Source organism: Aethalodelphis obliquidens, unplaced genomic scaffold (genome assembly GCF_003676395.1).
Source record: "Aethalodelphis obliquidens isolate GAN/ISIS:26980383/991018 unplaced genomic scaffold, ASM367639v1 scaffold21, whole genome shotgun sequence".
Lineage (NCBI taxonomy): Eukaryota > Metazoa > Chordata > Mammalia > Artiodactyla > Delphinidae > Aethalodelphis > Aethalodelphis obliquidens.
This window is the reverse complement of record NW_020837965.1, coordinates 26,784,922-26,804,972: the sequence shown is the minus strand read 5'-3', so window position 1 is coordinate 26,804,972 and position 20,051 is coordinate 26,784,922. Positions and strand designations below refer to the sequence as shown.

The 20,051-nt window shown below is 46.8% G+C and overlaps 1 protein-coding gene across 22 annotated transcripts in view; it reads right to left on the bottom strand.

Annotated features, from left to right (window-relative positions):
* Positions 1 to 20,051, bottom strand: part of KLC1 (kinesin light chain 1) — a 58,322-nt gene that overhangs the window by 27,694 nt on the left and 10,577 nt on the right. For all 22 annotated transcript variants that reach the window (XR_003435658.1, XM_027120691.1, XM_027120698.1 and 19 more), the window contains exons 2-9: positions 14,818 to 15,079; positions 12,760 to 12,990; positions 9,452 to 9,530; positions 8,734 to 8,959; positions 4,593 to 4,680; positions 3,878 to 3,979; positions 847 to 1,020; positions 602 to 701 (exon numbers count right to left, since the gene is read on the bottom strand). Coding sequence is in view for 21 of the 22 variants with exons in the window: in XM_027120691.1 (XP_026976492.1) it covers positions 602 to 701; positions 847 to 1,020; positions 3,878 to 3,979; positions 4,593 to 4,680; positions 8,734 to 8,959; positions 9,452 to 9,530; positions 12,760 to 12,990; positions 14,818 to 15,078 (1,261 nt within the window). In the remaining variant the exon portion in view is untranslated. The remainder of the gene's footprint in view (positions 1 to 601; positions 702 to 846; positions 1,021 to 3,877; positions 3,980 to 4,592; positions 4,681 to 8,733; positions 8,960 to 9,451; positions 9,531 to 12,759; positions 12,991 to 14,817; positions 15,080 to 20,051) is intronic.

Genomic DNA, 20,051 nt, shown 5'->3' with positions numbered 1-20,051 from the left:
TATTAAGCACCTACAATACTTTAAGGGATACAAAGGAGACAGGCCTTAGCTCCTTAAGGCTGTCAAACAACCCAGCAGGCCTGGGATGGGTCGAGAATCTGCATTTCTGACAGGTCCCAGGTGGTGTTGAAATTGCTGGTTCCTGCCGGCACTCTGAGAACCACTGTATTACAGAGCAATTCTAGAAAGCACTAATGACTCCAGGAAGGCTTTCTGGAGTCAGTGCATCTAGGTTGTGCCTAAAGCACGTGTGGACTCCGGTGAGGGTAGCGTGGCCCATCACCCTGACCACAGGCTGCATGACTCCATTATCGGTAATGCCAGGGCAGGTACGCAGGGTTCACCACGGTCACTGGATGATGAATGATGAGCCGAAGGGCACTCACTCAGACCGGGTCACATCCTCTCCAATAAGCGCTCCGTGGAAAATCATTTCTAAAATTCAAATTAAATTCTACCTTGAAAATACTGTGATGACTTGTGTATTACCAAGTTCAAGCTGGAAATCACTATTTTTTTTTATCCTTTTGCTTCACGGAAATCACTATGTTTAATGCATCCTACAACTGCATCTGCTTAGAAACAAAAGTACATTTCTTACCATCTACAGAACCAAACTCCCTTTCATGTGCGCGAGTGAGAATCTCTTTGTACAGCGTTTCTGCTTGCTTGAATTTTCCTTGCTTCAGATAGCAGGATGCCTTAAAATAAAACAAAGTCCTTACTATTCTTCATAGTAAGTGAAGCATACGTGCTTATTTATAGGTTAGACTATGAAACAGAGTTCAGATTTCAGGAAGAAAGTCATCTGGCTCTATCGATAGAGTTGTACCTCTGTCAACGTACCAGGTTATTTTTCGTTTTGGCCACGTTGGGGTCATCAGGCCCCAGTTTGGTTTGGTAGATCTCGAGGGCTCTTTGATAATAATATTCTACTTCTTCGTACTTGCCCTGGTTCTGGCACAGTAAGGCCAAGTTATTTAACTGCTTGGCAACATCGGGGTGATCCTTTCCCAAAACCTGGGAATAAAAAATAGTGTATTAGAAACACTTATTATTTGTTTCACATGGTACCATCCGATCCATTCTCCACCCTATCATGAGAAGGCACGTTCTAAACATAAATACGACTGTGCCTTGTTTCCAGGCTTATGATGTTTAAATGGCTCCCCATGCAATAATAAAAATAACTTAACCAGAATTTGTTGAACTCCTTATTCTTGCGGGGAGGGGACTATGCTGATTTCCTTCACGTGCTTTCGTGTCTTTAATTCTTATAATAATCCTACATGGTAGGCAATACTATGCACAGTTTGAAGATGAGGAAACTGGGTTTTATAAAGGCTGTTTAATATGGCCACCCAGTCCTTGAAGTGCCTGAACTTACACCTGGCCCTTCTGAGTCTAACTACATTACACTTATCCCTGCACAGAACAGCCTTCAAAGGAAACTTCCAATTCTTCAATTCACATCCTACGTATCCCTTCACATTCAGACCCAGATTCTCTGAGCATCCCAAACCACTTCCCTCACATTTCAAACTTCACCTCAGGGCTCTTCGAACTTGAACTTACTGTCCCAGACGCCCAACACTCTTCTCCCAGCACTGCCCTGCTCCCCACCCTCCACTAAATAACTCATCTTTCAGGTCTCTTTTCAGGTCCCCTGAGAGAGGACCTCCTTATATCCAATTTAAGGGAGCCCTCAGCCCATCCCCACCCAGTTTACTCACAAGCACATCACCTGGTTTTTTTCTTTCTTTGCAAGTATCACTACCCAAAACTGTCTTATCTATTTAGTCCTTTATCGCCTAGACTCTCACCCGTTAAGACGTAAGCCTCAGTATGCAAATGCCTTGTCTCAATGTCTGGATGTAATGTCCTCTCAGCATCTAGGACGGTGCTGGCACACAGGTGGACGACCAAACACTACACTGCTTCCTCAGGACCTGAGCCAGCCATCCAGCCTCTCACCTTGTGCCTTTACCTACACAGTCTCCAATGAGGCAGGCTGCCTCTCCATCCCCTCTGCATTCCCTTCCTCTCCCTGCCTGGGAAGCTCTGACCTCGGTTCTTGAGACTCAGCTCCAACGCTGGCCGTTTGTGGGAGGCCATGCCCAGCACAGTCCCAGCCCTGTACCTGGAGAAGCCCTTGCTCTATGTGCTCCCTGAGCTCTAGGCTAGAAGCCAAAGCACCTGCATTCCCAAGGTCTGCTTGCTGCACTGTGTCCCCAGGGAAAGGACTGTGTCTAATTTGAAATCGCCAACTCTAACCAAGCAGGGAGCCCCCAAGTCCTCAATAAATGTCTGCTACATGACTGAACGAAAGAGCAAATATATATGAATGAATCTGACAGATCATCACCTATAGTTCATAATCCTCAATTTGATATATTTGTGATTCTCCCTGATTTTAACCCCAGCCCACTCAAAATCTCAGTGGATAAATAAAAAATAAAATAAAAACTATTTTAGGGCTTCCCTGGTGGCGCAGTGGTTGGGAGTCCGCCTGCCGATGCAGGGGCCACGGTTTCAATCCCTGGTCCGGGAAGATCTCACATGCCAGTCCGGGAGGATCCCGCATGCCGCGGAGCAGCTGGGCCTGTGCGTCCGGAGCCTGTGCTCCGCAGCAAAAGAGGCCACAGCAGTGAGAGGCCCGCGTACCGCAAAAAAATAAATAAATAAATAAATAAAATAAATAAAGACTATTTTATTTTGTAAATATTATGCAGATGGCAACGTGGACAAAACTTTACCTGCATAATGTGATAATTAGCCCCTTTTCATCTTCCCTTTCCCAAGTCCTTGCCATATAACTCAAAATTAAATGACTGATTGCTCAGTATCAATGGTAAATAATGACACAAAAAGTCAAATTAAAATATCATGGCATTGGACTTCTTGGTGGCACAGCGGTTGGGAATCCGCCTGCCAATGCAGGGGACACGGGTTCGATCCCTGGTCCGGGAAGATCTCACATGCCACAGAGCAACTAAGTCCATGCGCCATAACTACTGAGCCTGCGCTCTACAGCCCGCTAGCCACAGCTATTGAGCCCACATGCTGCAACTACTGAAGCCCGCGCGCCAACAGCCTGTGCTCCGCAACAAGAGAAGCCACCACAACGAGAAGCCTGCACACCGCAATGAAGAGTAGCCCCTGCTCGCCGCAACTAGAGAAAGCCCACACGCAGCAACAAGACTTAACGCAGCCAAAAACAAACAAATAAACAAACAAACCTATATGTCATAAAATAACCTTTAAAAAAAAAAAGTCACGGCATGGACCTGCCAAGTCTCTAACATCTGAATACACGGTCATCCAGAGCACTGCTGAAATTAACAAGTTACATTTAAAAAAATACCTAATTACTATAAACTGTATTAGCTGACATTACACACCCATGACTGACTTAATCTCCAGCTCTGAGTTACTCTTTAGTTCTCAAAAACAATTATTCATTTTCTTCAGTTTCATAAGCATATTTGTTGACCTCATTTTTAAAATTTTAATGTTTTTCTTCTTGACAGGCACGTGCCCCACCGTCAATGAAATGCCCCCGTGCCTTCCACCTACAGGCCTGAGAAATTCCTTCTTCAGTTGAATCATTTCTAGGCCTCAGGCTGGGAGGGCATGCAGACTCAAGGCTCCACCCTCTGCATACCCACTCCTCCTAAACTCCCATGTGTATGGGCCCATCTGGCTGCGTTTGGGGCTGCCCACCTGACTGAAGGGCTTATTTTCAGTAAATGGTCAGTAATGATATATCACAGTGGTCCTATCTCAAAGCTTAAAAGTGAGTTATTAAAAAAAAAAAAAGTGAGTTATTTAAAAGCATAAAACATAGCATCTCAAGGAGAACCGTCCTTAGTCGCACCTTTTCTCTGATCTCCAGAGCTCTTTTACACAGCGGCTCAGCTTCTTTGTACTTTCCTCTTTTGCCGTAAAGCACTGCGAGGTTATTCAGAGTTGCTGCCACCTACCAACACAGGGAACCGTGAAGAACAGTAAACGACAGCAGTGGAGGGGATGTGAGACATCACACACTCATCACGCCCAGTATGTGCGGGGAAGAGCTCTCAGCTGGATGAAGGAACATGACTCCACTTAAAGGCGAAAGAGCAATCTCACTGTCTGCAGACAGACTGCATAAAGGAACACTGCAGAATATTAAAATTAACAAATCAACATCAACAGGATCTTGATTTTTTAATTTCACTGAAAGCCACAAAGCCAACCAAAATAGATCTATATGCAAATCTGACCAGATTTTAATAAAGAGACAATACAAAATCTTTATGAAAAAATTTACAGAAGTACATGCAATTTGATTTAGGATCAAAAAACACAGTACGTGATCCATTTGAGGTGGGGTGATAAACAACTGAAGTGCACACTGACACCTGCTAAATGGGAGTCACCAGCACTGAGGCTCATCACTTGTACTAAGTGAGGGAAGTCCTACCTGTGCCATCCAGTGAAAAGGCAGCTCTTAAATCTTCCCTGTTGAGTTTAATATTAAAATGAGATGGGTATAAAAATACATTAGGGAAAATAATATATAAAAAGAATGAAAGAACCAGTATACAAACCGCAGGATGATCTTTGCCCAAAGTTTTTTCACGGATGGCCAAGGCATCATTCAGTAGATTAGCTGCATCTTTGTATTTATTCTGGTCTCTAAATTGAAAAACATACAGTTAAGTGTTATAGACACAGCTTACTACATCTCTTTAAAATGTAATTTTGGAACTAAAGAAATAGAAGTTAAGCTTCAGTTATTAAAAAATAGACGTTAGCTATTAAAACTATTAAAAACACTCCTAATGTAGGAGAAAAAGACTCCATCAATAAATGTACTGCAAGGTGAGCTGGGAGTCGGGCCTGATTAGCTTTTGAACCTGGCCCTCCCATCTAGATCACTGGGACAATACTATCCCCATAACCCCGCACACAGTAAGCGAGGCCATCCAGAACGGTGAGGCAGACGGAACAGATCCCAGGGTCTGTACCCAGTTCTGCCAGCTACCGGCTGCGTGGCTCTGGCATGTCACATGGGCTCCACAGTCGCAGTCGGCCCACCTAAAAAGGAAGGACGTGACTCACAGAGCTGCTCTAAGAAGCTAATGATTCGCCACGTGCCATGGAAAAGCCTGTGAAACAGAAGCCCAGGACGCACCCCGCAGTGTCTGCTGGAGCAGGGCGGGGCGAAGGGTCCTGCTGACAGTGGGGAGACAGAAGCACCTCCAGCCCAGCCCCCCTGGTTTAAGTGCTACCTGATGATGGGGCTGCAAACCAGTTACTTACTTTGTGAGACTGAGTATACATACTTCCCAACTGAGTAAGAACGGCTGCCCAGCAAGGCTTTGCCCTGCAGAAGCCAGACTGTCCTGCAGAACACTGGAAGGGCTAATAAGCCTTCCAGATCCTCCGAAGCACACTAATTCTGGCCAAGTATATAGGTTTTGGACTTCCCTGGTGGCGCAGTGGTTAAGAATCCGCCTGCCAATGCAGGGCACACAGGTTCGAGCCCTGGTCCGGGAAGATCCCACATGCCAAGGAGCAACTAAGCCCCTGGGCCACAACTACTGAGCCTGCGTGCCATAGCTACTGAAGCCCACGTGCCTAGAGCCCGTGCTCCGCAACAAGAGAAGCCACTGCAATGACACGCCCACGCACCACAACGAAGAGTAGCCCCTGCTCGCCAAAACTAGAGAAAGTCTGCGTGCAGCAACGAAGACCCAACACAGCCAAAAAATAAATGAATAAACATGTATTAAAAAAAGGTAACAGAACATTCACAGAAGGACACAAATGACTAAAAACACACAACCACAGAATACAAATTAATACACAATGCTGCACTTCTCCATTAATAAAGAATAAGAGACAAGCAGCCCAGCCCCAGGCTGGTGATGGAGGAGGAGGAGTGTGAACTGGCACCACCTTCCCGAAAGCAGCTGGGCAACATGTACCAAGAAGCGTATCATGTTTTGTTTTGTTTTTTTAATTTATTTATTTAACTTATTTATTTTTGGCTGTGTTGGGTCTTCATTGCTGCACGCAGGCTTTCTCTAGTTGTGGCGAGCAGGGGCTACTCTTCGTTGCGGTGCATGGGCTCTAGGTGCGTGGGCTTCAGTAGTTGGGGCACATGGGCTCAAGAGTTGCGGCTCACAGACTCTAGAGCGCAGGTTCAGTAGTTGTGGCACCCAGGCTTAGTTGCTCTGCTGCATGTGGGATCTTCTCAGACCAGGGATCGAACCCATGTCCCCTGCATTGGCAGGCGGATTGTCAACCACTGCGCCACCAGGGAAGCCCGCATATCATGCTTATACTCTAACCCGCTTTAGGAATTGACACTAAAACAAAATACAAAATCCTGAGCAAAACTTGAGCAAAAGATGTTCATCAGTAGATTAATGCCCCCCCACAAAAAGCTTAAAATTAAATGTCCCTTAACAGAAAAATGTTGAAATAGAGTTATCGTACAGCTCTAGGACACAACATTAAATATGAATATATACATAGCTGCTAACTTTTCTCAAATGTTCTGCTGACATGAGTAAACTCTCACGCTATAGTGCGAAGGAAAAACACAAGACTGAGGAGAGGCCACCGAAGTCCCAGCACCCAGCACAATGACATCTGTGTGACCACGCACCCTCCCTAAGTACAACAAATTCCAGTGGCATTCTACGCACATTTTTTATTTAACTCATTTACAATAAAAATATCTACCATCAGCCAGAAACTCTCATGTTCTTCGTAGGCATGTAAATTTTTTAAAGATCTTTCTGGAATGAAATTTAGCATAATCTACCAAGATTTTAAATGCAACCTGTGACTAGGGAATTCTTACAATAATGCGTAACAGTAAAAATCTGCAAACCTAAATGTCCATCAGCAGGAACCTGTCAAAAAATGTCAGGACTACCTGTAAAACAGAGTGCTATGCGGCATGGAAAAGGCTGTGCTCTCTCGAAGCCGAGCCGCGGCAGTGGCCTGGAGCTGCAGCAGTGGCATGGCAGTGCTCAGTTTCCTTCCGGTGCTCTTTAAGGCCATCACCTCTCTCTCTGGACAGTTTACTCCTCTTCTCTTCATGGAGCCCTCCCCCTCCTTTCCCACTCCCTGCTCAGGTTCCCAGCTCCATCCCCGCCAGCCCCATGCTGCTGCCTCCTGCCGGGCTGCCCTGCCTCCAGGCTCCAGCCCCCTCAGGTCCTGTGCACTCCCCACAGCCACTCTTCTAAGACCTGGCACCTGCAGAGTGCCCAGTCCTTTCAGCCCCATCTCTTACTACTGCCAAACAGGATGCAGGAGTCTGCCCCAAACACACCCTTCAAGGCCGCAGAAAGCGCTCGCACCCCTCCATTAGGCCTTCCCTAATCCTCTCAGCTGGAAGGCATCTTTCTGTTCCATGAACACTTCTGAGCTACTTTCTTTCTTTATTGGCCATACCAAGCGGCTTATGGGATCATAGTTCCCCAACCACGGATTGAACCCGGGCCCCAGCAGTGAAAGCGCAGAGTCCTAACTCCTGGACCGCCAGGGAATTCCCACTTCTCTGTTATTTTATTAACAACAGTCTCCCTGCTTCTATAATTACATATGAACATAGCCAGCCTATTCTCTAAACAAGGTTCTCAGTTCCTTTAGAAACAGGTTTAGATGATGCTGGTTGACTATTTCACAGTGCCAGGTAACACCATGTCTCACATCCCCTGCAACCCTTCAGAGGCTCAGAAAAGCTAAGGGCTCTGGATAACATCCTCTGTCTAGGGGCCACTTAGCAGAGATACAAACTGAACTCTCCTGACTTCAAATTCCACGTTCTGGTTTCTCCTTGAGAACAGGTATTATGTATCCATCTTTAGGGTCTCACAGAAACCAGCCCAAAGTCTTACATACATCTGGATCAAAACTGTTGGCTAAACTGAAACAACCAAACCAACAAAGAAAAAATGGAGCAGTTCCCTGAAACCCACCACACTGGAGTGGCCACAGCAAACCAGTCCTGCATGTGAGTAACACCCCGACCTGCTCGATTTCAGGTCAGTTCGGCTAAAAGACAGAAGCAGACAAAGGGCTCCCACGTACCACTGCCCAGTCAGTGCCTAGGCAAACTATTTAATTCCATTCAGGAAGTTCACCAAAGGCTTCTGAGTTAGCAAACATGTTCAAGTGACTCAAGGTGGAGACAAGAAGACAACCTGGTCCTCAACTTCAAGGAGCCAGGATCCCGGGAGAAGAGATGACAAACTTCAAATCACCCGGAGGCCAAGTACAGGGCAAGCGCTGCGAGAGAGGCAGGGACAGGGTTACGGGGCACAACTTGGGAAGGGGCACGTGGAGCCCTGGATTCAGAAAGGAGAGAGCGCTGACAAGGCCTCAGAAAGGCAGGGGATACGGGCAGGCAGGGTGGGCAGAAGGAGCCTGGTATACCAAGTATTGTGGGGAAAAAAATCAAAAGAGCTTAGCCTGGCCAGAGCGAAGGGTGCTGTGGGCTAGTCCTGGACGGCTGCCTGGGAGCCCCAGGCAGCGTCTGTTCTTCAGGGTCATACTCTTGCCAGAGAGCTTGCTAAATGTTTGAACTTAACCCCTGGCTGCATGAAGACAAATGGACGATAAGGCTGGAAAAGTAGCTCATAACAGTTTACAGAAACGTATTTTTAGGACAAGCTCGTTAAAAACGTTGTCTCTAGGTAAAATTAAGAGAATAAAATGAGGACTACTAGCCTGTACACCAAGGCCAAGATGTTCAGCATGGTGGCCACGTCCGGGTGGTCATGGCCAGAGGTCTTCTCCAGGTCCTCCAGGGCCTGCTTGCAGAGGGGCACGGCGACCTCGTAGCGCCCCTGCGAGGCGTACTGGATGACCAGGTTGTGCAGGGTGCGCAGCCGCGCGGGGATCTCGTAGCCACCCTGCTGGGCGGCCACCGCTGCACTGCTCTGCTGCTGCTGCACTACACAGAGAAGGGCTCACTTCAGGCAATAGAGAAAATCACCCGATGACACCAGCTGATTAGCACTCCCCGCTCTGGCTCTGGTCCAGGTCAGCACGTGGTCCCCACTGTACCAAACCTGTCCAGCATTCCCCGCGCAGGCGAGGCAACACCAGCAACTTGTCGGGGATGCCGCACGCGCCCCAACAGTGTGGTGAGACTGCTCTTGGCCCCAGGAAAACTCTTTTGCCCTTTCATTCCGTGAGAATCCACAGATCGCGTCGGAACTGCTGGTGCGTGCCCGTTTACAAGGGCTGGCTCAACACGTTACTCTATCCCAGCGAGAAAACGACTCGCAATTCTCTGGGGAACCACGAGGCAGCCTGAGTGTGCAAGGGCTGCTGTGAGGCAGGCTGCAGGCACGCCACCGCCTGCTAATGACAGCAATTACACCCCAAGAGGACCCGCCACCTCCATCTGCATGCAGCCATTTAACCACCACTCCCAACTTACTTCCTTGACCAGGGTCGTCGTCGTCATTTGGGAAGAGGTCATCCAGAGGTTCTTTGGTGGAATCAGTGTCTTTGTCCTCCTATAAAACCAACCCAGGACAATATTAGTCTTACAAATACTATAAATCCTGCACTGGAAATCTTTGATACAAATTTCATTTAAACTAAAAATAGAAAAGATGGTTTGTTTTTCAGATCAAACATAGGACTAGCCACAATTTGGTCTATCCATCAGTTCAGTAAAGAGTAATAAAAGGCCTGCTAGACTGAACTCAAAGTACTTGTCCGGGCAGGAGTGGCAGAACAGATCACGATGGCATCTCTGTGCCTTAGCCGTCACCCGTGTCCTACAGAAGTTTAAAGAGCAGGGAAGCCCTTACTTGAAATAAATTTTATTTGGAAACCAAATGATTAAAATGGCAAATCTCTGAACACCGCAGAACTGGCAGGCTGGACACTCCCCTCCCCACCCAGCATCTCCACCGCAGGACCCCTAAGAGCAGTGTGACAGCCTATGACTCGTGTTCCCCACAGATGAGCCCTCAGGTAAAAAGAGTGAGTACACGCTGGAGAGAACAGACAGCAGCTTGACCAGGGGAGAACTCAGCGTCGCCCTGGCACAGACGGACACCATCTGCCTCTGGAAGGGACCTGAGAGGCACATGTCACTTTTATAACATTCCCATCTGGGACACACAATCCAAACACACTCATGAGGAAACACCAGACAAACCCAAACTGAGGAACAATCTATGAAGTAACTGGCCTGTATTCTTCAAGAACATCAATGTCATGAAAGACAAAGACAGGCTTTCTTCTTTCTGTGAAAGGACCTGTTCCAGATGAAAGATGACTAAAGGGACGGGACCACTATGTCCAACATGTGGTCCTGAACTGGATCCTGGAATGAGTGGAAAACATCATCGAGGACTCTGCTGAGATAACCAACAAAAAGTGCAACCTGGGCTGCAGAGGACAGAGGAGGCACTGCACCTGTGCTCAATCTCCTGAATGTGAGCCCAGCCCTGGGTCTCACAGGAGAGCGCCGCGCCGCGTGCTAAGGAGACGCACCAGCAGCGGGAGGGGGACGGGGCAGAAAAATTATCATGCGAACCCCCTAAAAGGGGAGGCAGGGTCAGCTCATTGTATCTCTTCTCCAAGCTAGACATGTTTTCCAAATAAAATGTTTTAAATGTCTCTGATTCTGTGAGACTAGCTTTCCCCTGCTCAATGTTACCCAGTTTTCCAGGTGAATCCACTTCTCTATTCTTATTCCCACAGCAACCTACAGGAGTTATATCTTTTAAATCAAAACATTCAGTTGCTCCTGACCTAGAGATGCAAGGGAGAAATACAGTATGCCTCATAAAACAGGGTGCTGTGGACTAATTGTGCCCAAAATCATGTTGAAGCCCCAACCCCCAGTGTGATGGTATTTGGAGGAAATTAGGTTAGATAAAATCACAAGGGTGAGGCCCTCACGATGGGATTAGTACCCCAATAACAAGAAGAGACATCAGAGAGCTAGTTCTCCCTCCCCCCACACCCACACCCTGCCATGTGCAAACACAGTAAGAAAACAGCTATCTGCAAGCTGGGAAAAGGGTCCTCACCAGAAACCAGCCATGCTGGCACCCTGATATCTGACTTCCAGCCTCCAGATCTATGAGAAAGTAAATGATCTGCTCTTTAAGCCACCTAGTCTATGGTATCTGGTTATGGTAGCCCAAGCTAAGACACAGGGCAAGTGTAGGTCTGCTGGTACAATACACAAAACCATTCCTACAGTCTTAGGATGAGGGCTCAGACTGGAGACACAAATGTGGAACTCAATGGTATACAGATTATGTAGCGAACATGCCTAGAACTATGTAGGCATTAAAAAAACATTAGCTCAAAATACCATGTGAAATCCAGGATTGGAATCGAGAGCAGAAAAGGGACACTAATGGAAGGACTGGTGAAATCCAAATAAAGGCTGTAGTTTCATTAATAGTGACGTAGCAATAGCAACGTTAATTTCTTACTTTTAACAAACGTACTGCTAGGGACTGAATGTCTGTCCTCCCCACCCCCTAATTCCTATGTTGAAGCCCTAATGGTCAGTGTGATGGTGTCTGGAGGTGGGGCCTCTGGGAGGTAGTGTGGATTAGATGCGGTCATGAGGATGGGGCCACCATGACAACATTAGTTACACAAAGAGCAAGAGACTCTAGGTGTTTGTGTCTCTCTCTCTCTTTGCACAAATGCACCAAGGAGGCCACACGAGGACACACCAGGAAGAAGGCCCTCACCAAGAAACCGACCAAGCTGTCACCCTGATCTCAGACTCGCAGCTTCCAGAACCAGGAGAAATTAACTGTCTATTGTTTAAGCCATGCAGCCTACGGTACTCTGGAGACAGACAGCGCCCCAAGTTAACTCAGACACGTTATGCGGCAATACAAGATGTTAACACTAGGGGAACCTGGGTGAAGGGCATGTGGGAATTCTCTTTACAGTATCACGTCAAGAGACCTAGGGTCTCTTGCTCTTTGTGTAACTAATGTCGTCATGGTGGCCCCATCCTTATGACTGCATCTAACCCACACTACCTCCCAGAGGCCCCACCTCTGACTTTTCTGTGAATCTAAAATTATTCCAAAATAAAGAAGGTTACTTTAAAAAAAAACTTAACTGAATCAGAAATAAACAGTAAACGAAAAACGGTAATCAAGATTGGGATGAACATCCAGAGAGCGCCAACAGAAGAAGGAAAAGACCACGATCCTTGGGGAACCCTAACATCCAGGAACCGCAGGAGGCCAAGGAGGCACGAGCGAGGGCGCAGGAGAACCAATGGCGTCCTGGGAGCAGGGCAGAGGGCTGCAAAGAGAAAGTGAGGATCCACTACAAACTACAGAGGCAGTCCCGAGTCTGGATTCAGGCGACTGGATCAGGGCACTGTTAAAGGAAAAGCATTCCAGCAGCGGGATGTGCATGGAAGCCAGACCGCAAAGGGTGAGGATGCTCAGGAGATCTCAAGCTGCAACAGATCTCGCTGAAGGCAATGGCACCTCTTTGCATTTATTTTATATTTACAAAGTATTTTTTGAACTGACCATCGTTCAAAAAAAACACATACGAAGAAACTACTCCAGAGAGAACTTATATGACTTGCCCAGGGACTCAGTCCCAAGACCCTTAATCCTTGGTCTTGTTTAAACACAATCGCTGGAGGAAACAGGAAAACACTGCCGGCTTTACTGAAACAATCTACCGATGATAACGTGGTAACTGTCAATACTGCATTCCTACAGAACCACTTACTGATGGAGAAATGTCATCATCGTATTTTTTTAGCTGATTCATGAATTCCAGATGCTTCTTTTCTTCCTCCAGTTGAGCCACAGACTGCTCACTCTTCTGCAATTTCTGCTGCGTGTTGGCCAATTCATCCCGCAGCCACTGATTCTCCTGGCACAGACGACGAACCTGTGCACGCAGCTTCTGCTTCTCCGACTCGACGGCATTCAGGTGATTTGATAGAGCCATCATAACCTAGACAGACAGAAACGCTGACAACACTGCAGTACTCAGCCCAACAAACGCCACCTCCCCACTCCGCAAGCGTCCTGGGGTTGTAGCTCTACCTGACACCTGCAGACACGTGCTCCAAAGTACATACAAGTACATTTTGCCATTTACTTCTATTTCCACCCTTTCTTTAGTCACAGGCTACATTCAGGGCATGATCAAGAATATCACATGCTCAGAACGTCTATGAAAAATGCATTTCTTTTTTCTGTTTAGAAAGTATCTCGAATGGACTAGCAATGGACAGGCAGCTACTGTACTGATGAAGCTGCGTTCTTTTACTTTTTATCTAGATGGCGCAAACAGAATTTCTCAGAGACCCTTTGCCACGGGTGAGAGCACGTGCACACACCTGCACACGTGTTCAGAGTGCAGGTCACTCTGTGAGGGGCTGGTGGTGGAGCTGGGGCGGGGCACACAGACAAGACTTCTTCGCCACTGCAGGGGAAGGGACGAAGGCTCTGTGTTGTGGCCAGTACCAAGAGTCAGGACGCCCTGACGCACTCATAAGCGGAGGTCCCTACTGGGCTCTGCCTGGGGTGCACTGATGGGTCTCAGGGACCGGCCTGCCTGGGAGGATAAGGGCTGGAAGAGTTGGGGAGGAAAGCCGGCTTCGGTCTGTTCTCTCTGCAGACCGTGCACCTGCCCCTCCCTCTTTATTATCCTCCTAGGTCTAAAACCTGACACTCTAGAAGGTGGGGCTCTTTCCTCCTCCTCCTTTTAACCCCAATATCTGCCAAACTAAAAAAGGAGGTTCACCTCTATATCGCTTTTCAACACAACTTGCAAAATAAGAGATTCACAATAACCAAAGTCCTACAATTAGAATCTGTAACATGCTTAGGATGGAGAATTCTAAAATCAGGGTATGGCCGTCACTTTGGTACAGAATGATTTCCTCTGTGAAAGCAGGAACTGGTAACCCAGCAGCCCCACTTCTGCCTCATTCATTCGCTATACAAGACGAAAGCTAAGAAAGAAGAAGCCAATTTTTAGTGTATTTAATTTTACCTAAAATATGTTGGCAAAGCTGAAAGTTATGGTGGGGGGTGGGGGCACACCTAAATGTTTCCAATTTTTTCATCTCTATGTCTAGCAGGATAGAAACAAAGGTTTAGTCAAGTGCCTAAGACAATCTTGTCTTGGGGTACTGCAGAGACTATGAGCTGTTGGCCAACATTCACCCTTCTTCCTCAGGCTTAAGAACCTGGAACTCTAAGGGGCAAGACAACATTCCCCAGTGTCCCTCACAACTAGGTATGCCCACGGAACCAAGTTCTGGCCAATGAGGTGTAAGCAGAGTGCCACGCACACTTCAAGGAGGTAAAGGGAGGAGGCACACCCTTCCTGCCCCTTCGCAGTCCTAGGGTGGGGTCACGCGGCTGCAGCTGGGACTGTCTTAGCCCACGAGATAGGCTGACTGGGGTGCAGTGCAGCAGGTGGCAGGGTCCTGGGTACCCCTGACACCCATGCAGCTATAGCACTCATCTGGGACAGCCCACCTCAGTATGTGCTTTTACATGTGACTATGATATTTACGCCACTGTTTTTGTTTTTTGATATATGCAGCCAAATCAAATCCTAACCGACACAGAGTTACCTATTTTCGCTCTACTTTTTAAAATGCAGACATGCCCAAATCATCATTTGTATAACATACATAACCCACATATAAGCTGATTTCTATTATTCTATAAGTATCTGCCCTCTAGTTTAGTTAAACCTCGTATGTCAAACAAAGTCTCCCCTTTTCCAGACTGTCAACTTCACGTTCATATCTGAGACTTGTACCTGTGCCTCGCTCAGGCCAAGCTCCAACATTTCCAGTGACTTTCGGATCATGTTTGATTTCTCTTCCACCAGATTACTTTCGTCATCTTTCTTCAAACACTTCAGTGTCTCCAGTAAACTTTGTAAAATGGAATTGTGCTCATTCTTCAGAGCCTCCAGGCCCTGAATTACTTGCTTTGTCTTAGAAATAATTTCATCCTGTGTAAGCTTCTCCAACTTGTCTTCCTTTATGTACACCATTGTGGACATGTTGTCATACATTCTAGGATGGAAAAAGAAAAAAAAGATAGAAATCTCATTAGAGGCTTAATTTATGTTACATCTTTAATGAAATACATGTGTGAAGACTTCTGAATTAACATTTTTATAGGTGAATAATAAATAGGTGTATTGTGATTTATTACCTGGAAATACTACATTCTGTACTGTTTGTTTGTCCTTTGCAGACCAAATTAATTACTTTTCTGGCTTATGTCTGAATTTTTTTTTTTTTACGGAAGAAATGACAGTAACTGAAATTAATGCCAAAGATGAAAAGCAGCAAAACATCCAAATGGCATTTCTAAAACACACAGCAGGGCTTCCCTGGTGGCACAGTGGTTAGGAATCCGCCTGCTAATTCAGGGGACATGGGTTCGAGCCCTGGTCCGGGAAGATTCCACATGCCGCCGAACAACTTAGCCCACGTGCGACGGCTACTGAAGCCCGCGCGCCTAGAGCCCGTGCTCCGCAACGAGAAGCCACCACAATGAGAAGCCCGCGCACCACAACAAAGAGTAGACCCCGCTCGCCGCAACTAGAGAAAAGCCCACATGCAGCAACAAAGACCCAATGCAGCCAAAAATGAAATAAATAAATAAAATTTTAAAATAAATAAAACACATAGCCTCTGTGAACAAAATCTTCTGTGAATGTTTGCAAGCTTTTTTTTCCTTAATGAAATGCAGAAGAGACAGTAAATTCTCGGTCACATATTTACCAGACAAAGCCTTGAGAAGGGGTCACAGCTGGAGAAGGAGAAACCAGCAAAGGAGCACGGGAACAATCAGAGCAGCAAGAAAACCACACCTGACTGAAGCCTGGTGACACAAGAGTGACACAGCAGGATGACCAGTGCTGTAAAGACTCCAGGAGGGGGCTTCCCTGGTGGCACAGTGGTTAAGAATCCGCCTGCCAATACAGGGGACACAGGTTTGAGCCCTGGTCTGGGAAGATCCCACATGCCGCAGAGCAACTAAGCCTGTGCACCACAACTACTGAGCCCGCGTGCCACAACTACTGAAGCCCATGCACCTAGAGCCCATGCTCCACAACAAGAGAAGCCACCACAATGAGAAGCCCCCACACCACAACGAAGAGTAGCCCCCGCTCGCTGCAACTAGAGAAAGCCCGCGCGCAGCATCGAAGACCCAAGGCAGCCATAGATTAATTTTTAAAAACATATTAAAAAAAAAAAAAAGACTCCAGGAGGGTGAGGGCTGAGCATGCCTACTGGGTCAGACTAGCCAAGAGGTCACCAGCACGAAATCATATGGTGTCTGGGACTGGTTTTAAAATACTACAGTGAGAAGGTAAAGGAAAGGGGAAAGGAGCACATAAAACAATGTCAGCAAAATGGTGATGATGGCTAATACGAAGCAATAGTTCTTTTTACTATCCTCTCTAGTTTCAGGTCTGTTTTTAAACCCCATAATTTTTTTTTTTAAGGCCACAAACAGTGATTAGGAAAGCCTGTTCAGGAGAGTGATAGGGACAGAAGTCATATTAAATCACCTGAGAGTGATTTCCTTCAGAGCACTTACGACTACCCAAAATCTTTGTTTTCACATATTATCTTATATTCCCTGAAATATGAATTCTATTTAAAAGGCAAGACTTTACCTTATACCCACAGTGAATGCACACTACGTAGGACAGTTCCCGGCCCTCACAGACCATTTGGTGAATGGATGGACTGATAGATGCTGGGGGAAGGGAAGCACTGGTTGGTTGTTTGTTTTGTTTTGTTTTGGGGGGGGCACGCCGCGTGGCTTGTGGGATCTTAGTTCCCTGACCACGGGTTGAACCTGGGCTACGGCAGTGAAAGCGCCGAATCCTAACCACTAGACCACCAGGGAACTCTGGGGAAGCAGTGTTGAAGCAGTGAATACAGACCACACATTCCAGGATTTGGGAGTGAAGGCTGCAAGTAGCTGATAACAGGGTCACATCTGTCCTTATACCCCCAGTTTCATACTGGAAAACTGATTTTTTTGCATAACACAAAGACTAAACTTTGGAAATTTAGAAGCTGTCTGTAGGACTATTCAGAAATCCACCTCCATAACACAAAGAGCCCAGAAAACAACAAAAGAACAGAGGCGACTCCTCTACCTGACAGTGTAGTATTATTAGATTTGTTACATACTTATTTAACTCATAGCTCTCCAACTGCACTGCAAACTCCAGTAGAGCAGGGACCTCATTTGTCTTGTTCAGCACTATATTCCCAGCCTGCCACACAGTAAACGCTAAATATATGTTTGCTGAATGAAGGAAGGAAACATTTTAGAACCAGCTTCCAATGAACAGGACTCAATACCACTAGGTTAAGGTGTGGATCTGAGCACTGCCTAAGGTTCACTTCCCAGAACTGGTGTCCCTAGAGAAAGAAAAAAAACCCAACATGAAGAACTCCTTCTCCACTTTTGGCAGCAACACATTTATGTATTATTTCCTAACGATGCAACGTTTATTCTCTTCTTCCCCAACCTAGACCATGAAAGTGTTTTACTACAACATACTCTGAGCGAGGCCTCGGCTCACACAGGGTGACAAGGGCCCCACCCTCAGGGACATGCAGGTAAGGAGAAGGTAAGTAAATGAACAAATCCCCCCAGAGCTCAAGACCCTTCACAGGTGACAGGCTTAGGTGGGAGCATGGGGCTGAGGGGCAGCAGCTCCCCCACTGGAGAGGGGAAGCCAGCTCCTCAAGAGGAACGACCCCCGACCGCCACCCCCAGGAGAGCCGTTCTTAGCAAATGAGCACATCTTCTCTAGACGAAGTGCGGGGCACTGCTGGCAACGGGCGAGGCAGAGATGTACACGCTCCTGCTGCCTGTGAGCAGCGCCACCACGCTGCAGGTCGCTGTGAGCTAGGCACACTCACGGTGATAAGACTAGAGACGCACAGGAGTGAGGCCACAGCACACCTGCGTTCTGAAGGCAAGAGCCGGGGTGAGGGGGCCACGGCAGCAGTCAGGAGAGAGAGGAGGGCATCAGTGACCACGCCATGGAGCCATCCATCAAGACCCATGGCACTTACTTCCCAGCCCTCTGCTGGCCCAAGGTTTGATGCTTCTGCTCAGAAAGCCAAACACCTCGCCAGCAACTTCTCAGTCTTTCCCAGCAACGTTAAACCCAAAGGGACGCAGAGGAGAGTCTGTAGACCTAGTAATAAATGGCAGCGACTTCACTGCTCAAATCACCTCCGGAAAACCAAGGCTCTTGGGGCATGAATGGGCAGTAAGTCATAGCTCTGCAGGTTAAATTCTGTCCAGCTATAAAGATGGTCAGTGTCACACCTCTACAGGTTACAGCAGTGGCTGAAACGGGAAGAGAGGGCACTTTTGTTGACGTAAAAGAGAAAGGGGGACAGTGTTTATACAAAAGTAGGAAAACCACAAAAGGCAGGACTTAGGTAAAAAAGAAAACAAAATGAGAAAGACTTACCACTTTAATTGAGGGAATGCCTCAATTAAGTAAATACATTTAGAGAAACCCAATTTTAATTCCTTAAGGAATATGTAACAAAACTGGCCCCAGAGTACTGCTCACACACTCTTGCAATGGCTCTAACCATATACACAAGAGTAATGAATACAAATGTTATCTGGATGCATGCATGTATACACACACACACACCAAAAAAGAGTCGCTTAAGGCAGTTTTCTTTTAAACTTACCCTTAAAAGAAAATGAGAATCCAAATGCTTTTGGGGGGCACTTAGAAATGAGATGACAGGTGCTGTGGACAGGACGGAGCCTGGCTCCACCACCAGCCATCACCTCAGCATGGGCGAAGTCCCCAAACCTCCTGGGGTCTCAGTGGTTAGCAGACCTCCCTCACCAGGCTTTTATCAACATGGGCGAGTGTAGATGGGGCACTAAGCACAGGGCTGACAGACACATAGGAACCGCTCAGTAATCAATGCAATCTCCCACCCGAGAGATAAGGAATCAGGAACTTCCCTAATAAATGACTGCTCAAGGTCTGCAGACACACTTCCTATAACTCACTACTCTGTAAGATAGTCAGTTCCTTGTTAGACTGTTCCAGTATTTAGTTAGAAAGTTATTCCTTTTGCTGAGTTGATATCTTCCTCCTTGTAACTTCTACCCACTGAGCCAACTTCTTCCCTCTAAAATAAACACAAAATACATTTACTATCGCATCCACAAGATAACGTTTCAAATATTGTGTGACAGGCATAGGACTCTGCAAATCTTCCATCTCCCTGGCTCACACCTCACACTACTCCTCTGGCACGCCTCAATCGTGACAGTTTCTTCATCTCCCATCCAAGTCACCATCACATGGATTCAACTGTGCACGCTGCTTCTTCAGAGGGAAGCACACAATGGCACATATATTTATACTGCTCCATAGCTCTCTTATTTCTAAGCTAAGCCATTATAACCAAAGGTGGGTTATATAAAAAACAGCGCTAAGACAACTGGCTATTTGCAGCGGGGGCGGGGGGGGTGGGATGCATTCCTACCCTCACTATACACTAAAATAAATTCCATATTGCATAAAGAATTAAAGGTTAAAAAACCCATGAGAAACTAGAATAAAATTTAGGCAAAGATCTATAAGCATACAGGTGAAGGTAAAGAGCATTCTATGAATAAAATGGCAGAGAACTAAAAGAAAAGACTAATAAGAGTTTATTTAAAGTAAGAGGGCTTCCCTGGTGGCACAGTGGTTGGGAATCCGCCTGCCAGTGCAAGGGACACGGGTTCAAGCCCTGGTCCAGGAAGATCCCACATGCTGTGGAGCAACTAAGCCCATGCGCCACAACTACTGAGCCTGAGCTCTAGAGCCCGCTAGCCACAACTACTGAGCCTGTGTGCCACAACTACTGAAGCCCAAGCGCCTAGAGCCTGTGCTCCGCAACGAGAAGCCACCGCAAATAGAGAAAGCCCACGCGCAGCAATGAAGACCCAACACAGCCAAAAATAAATATAAATTTA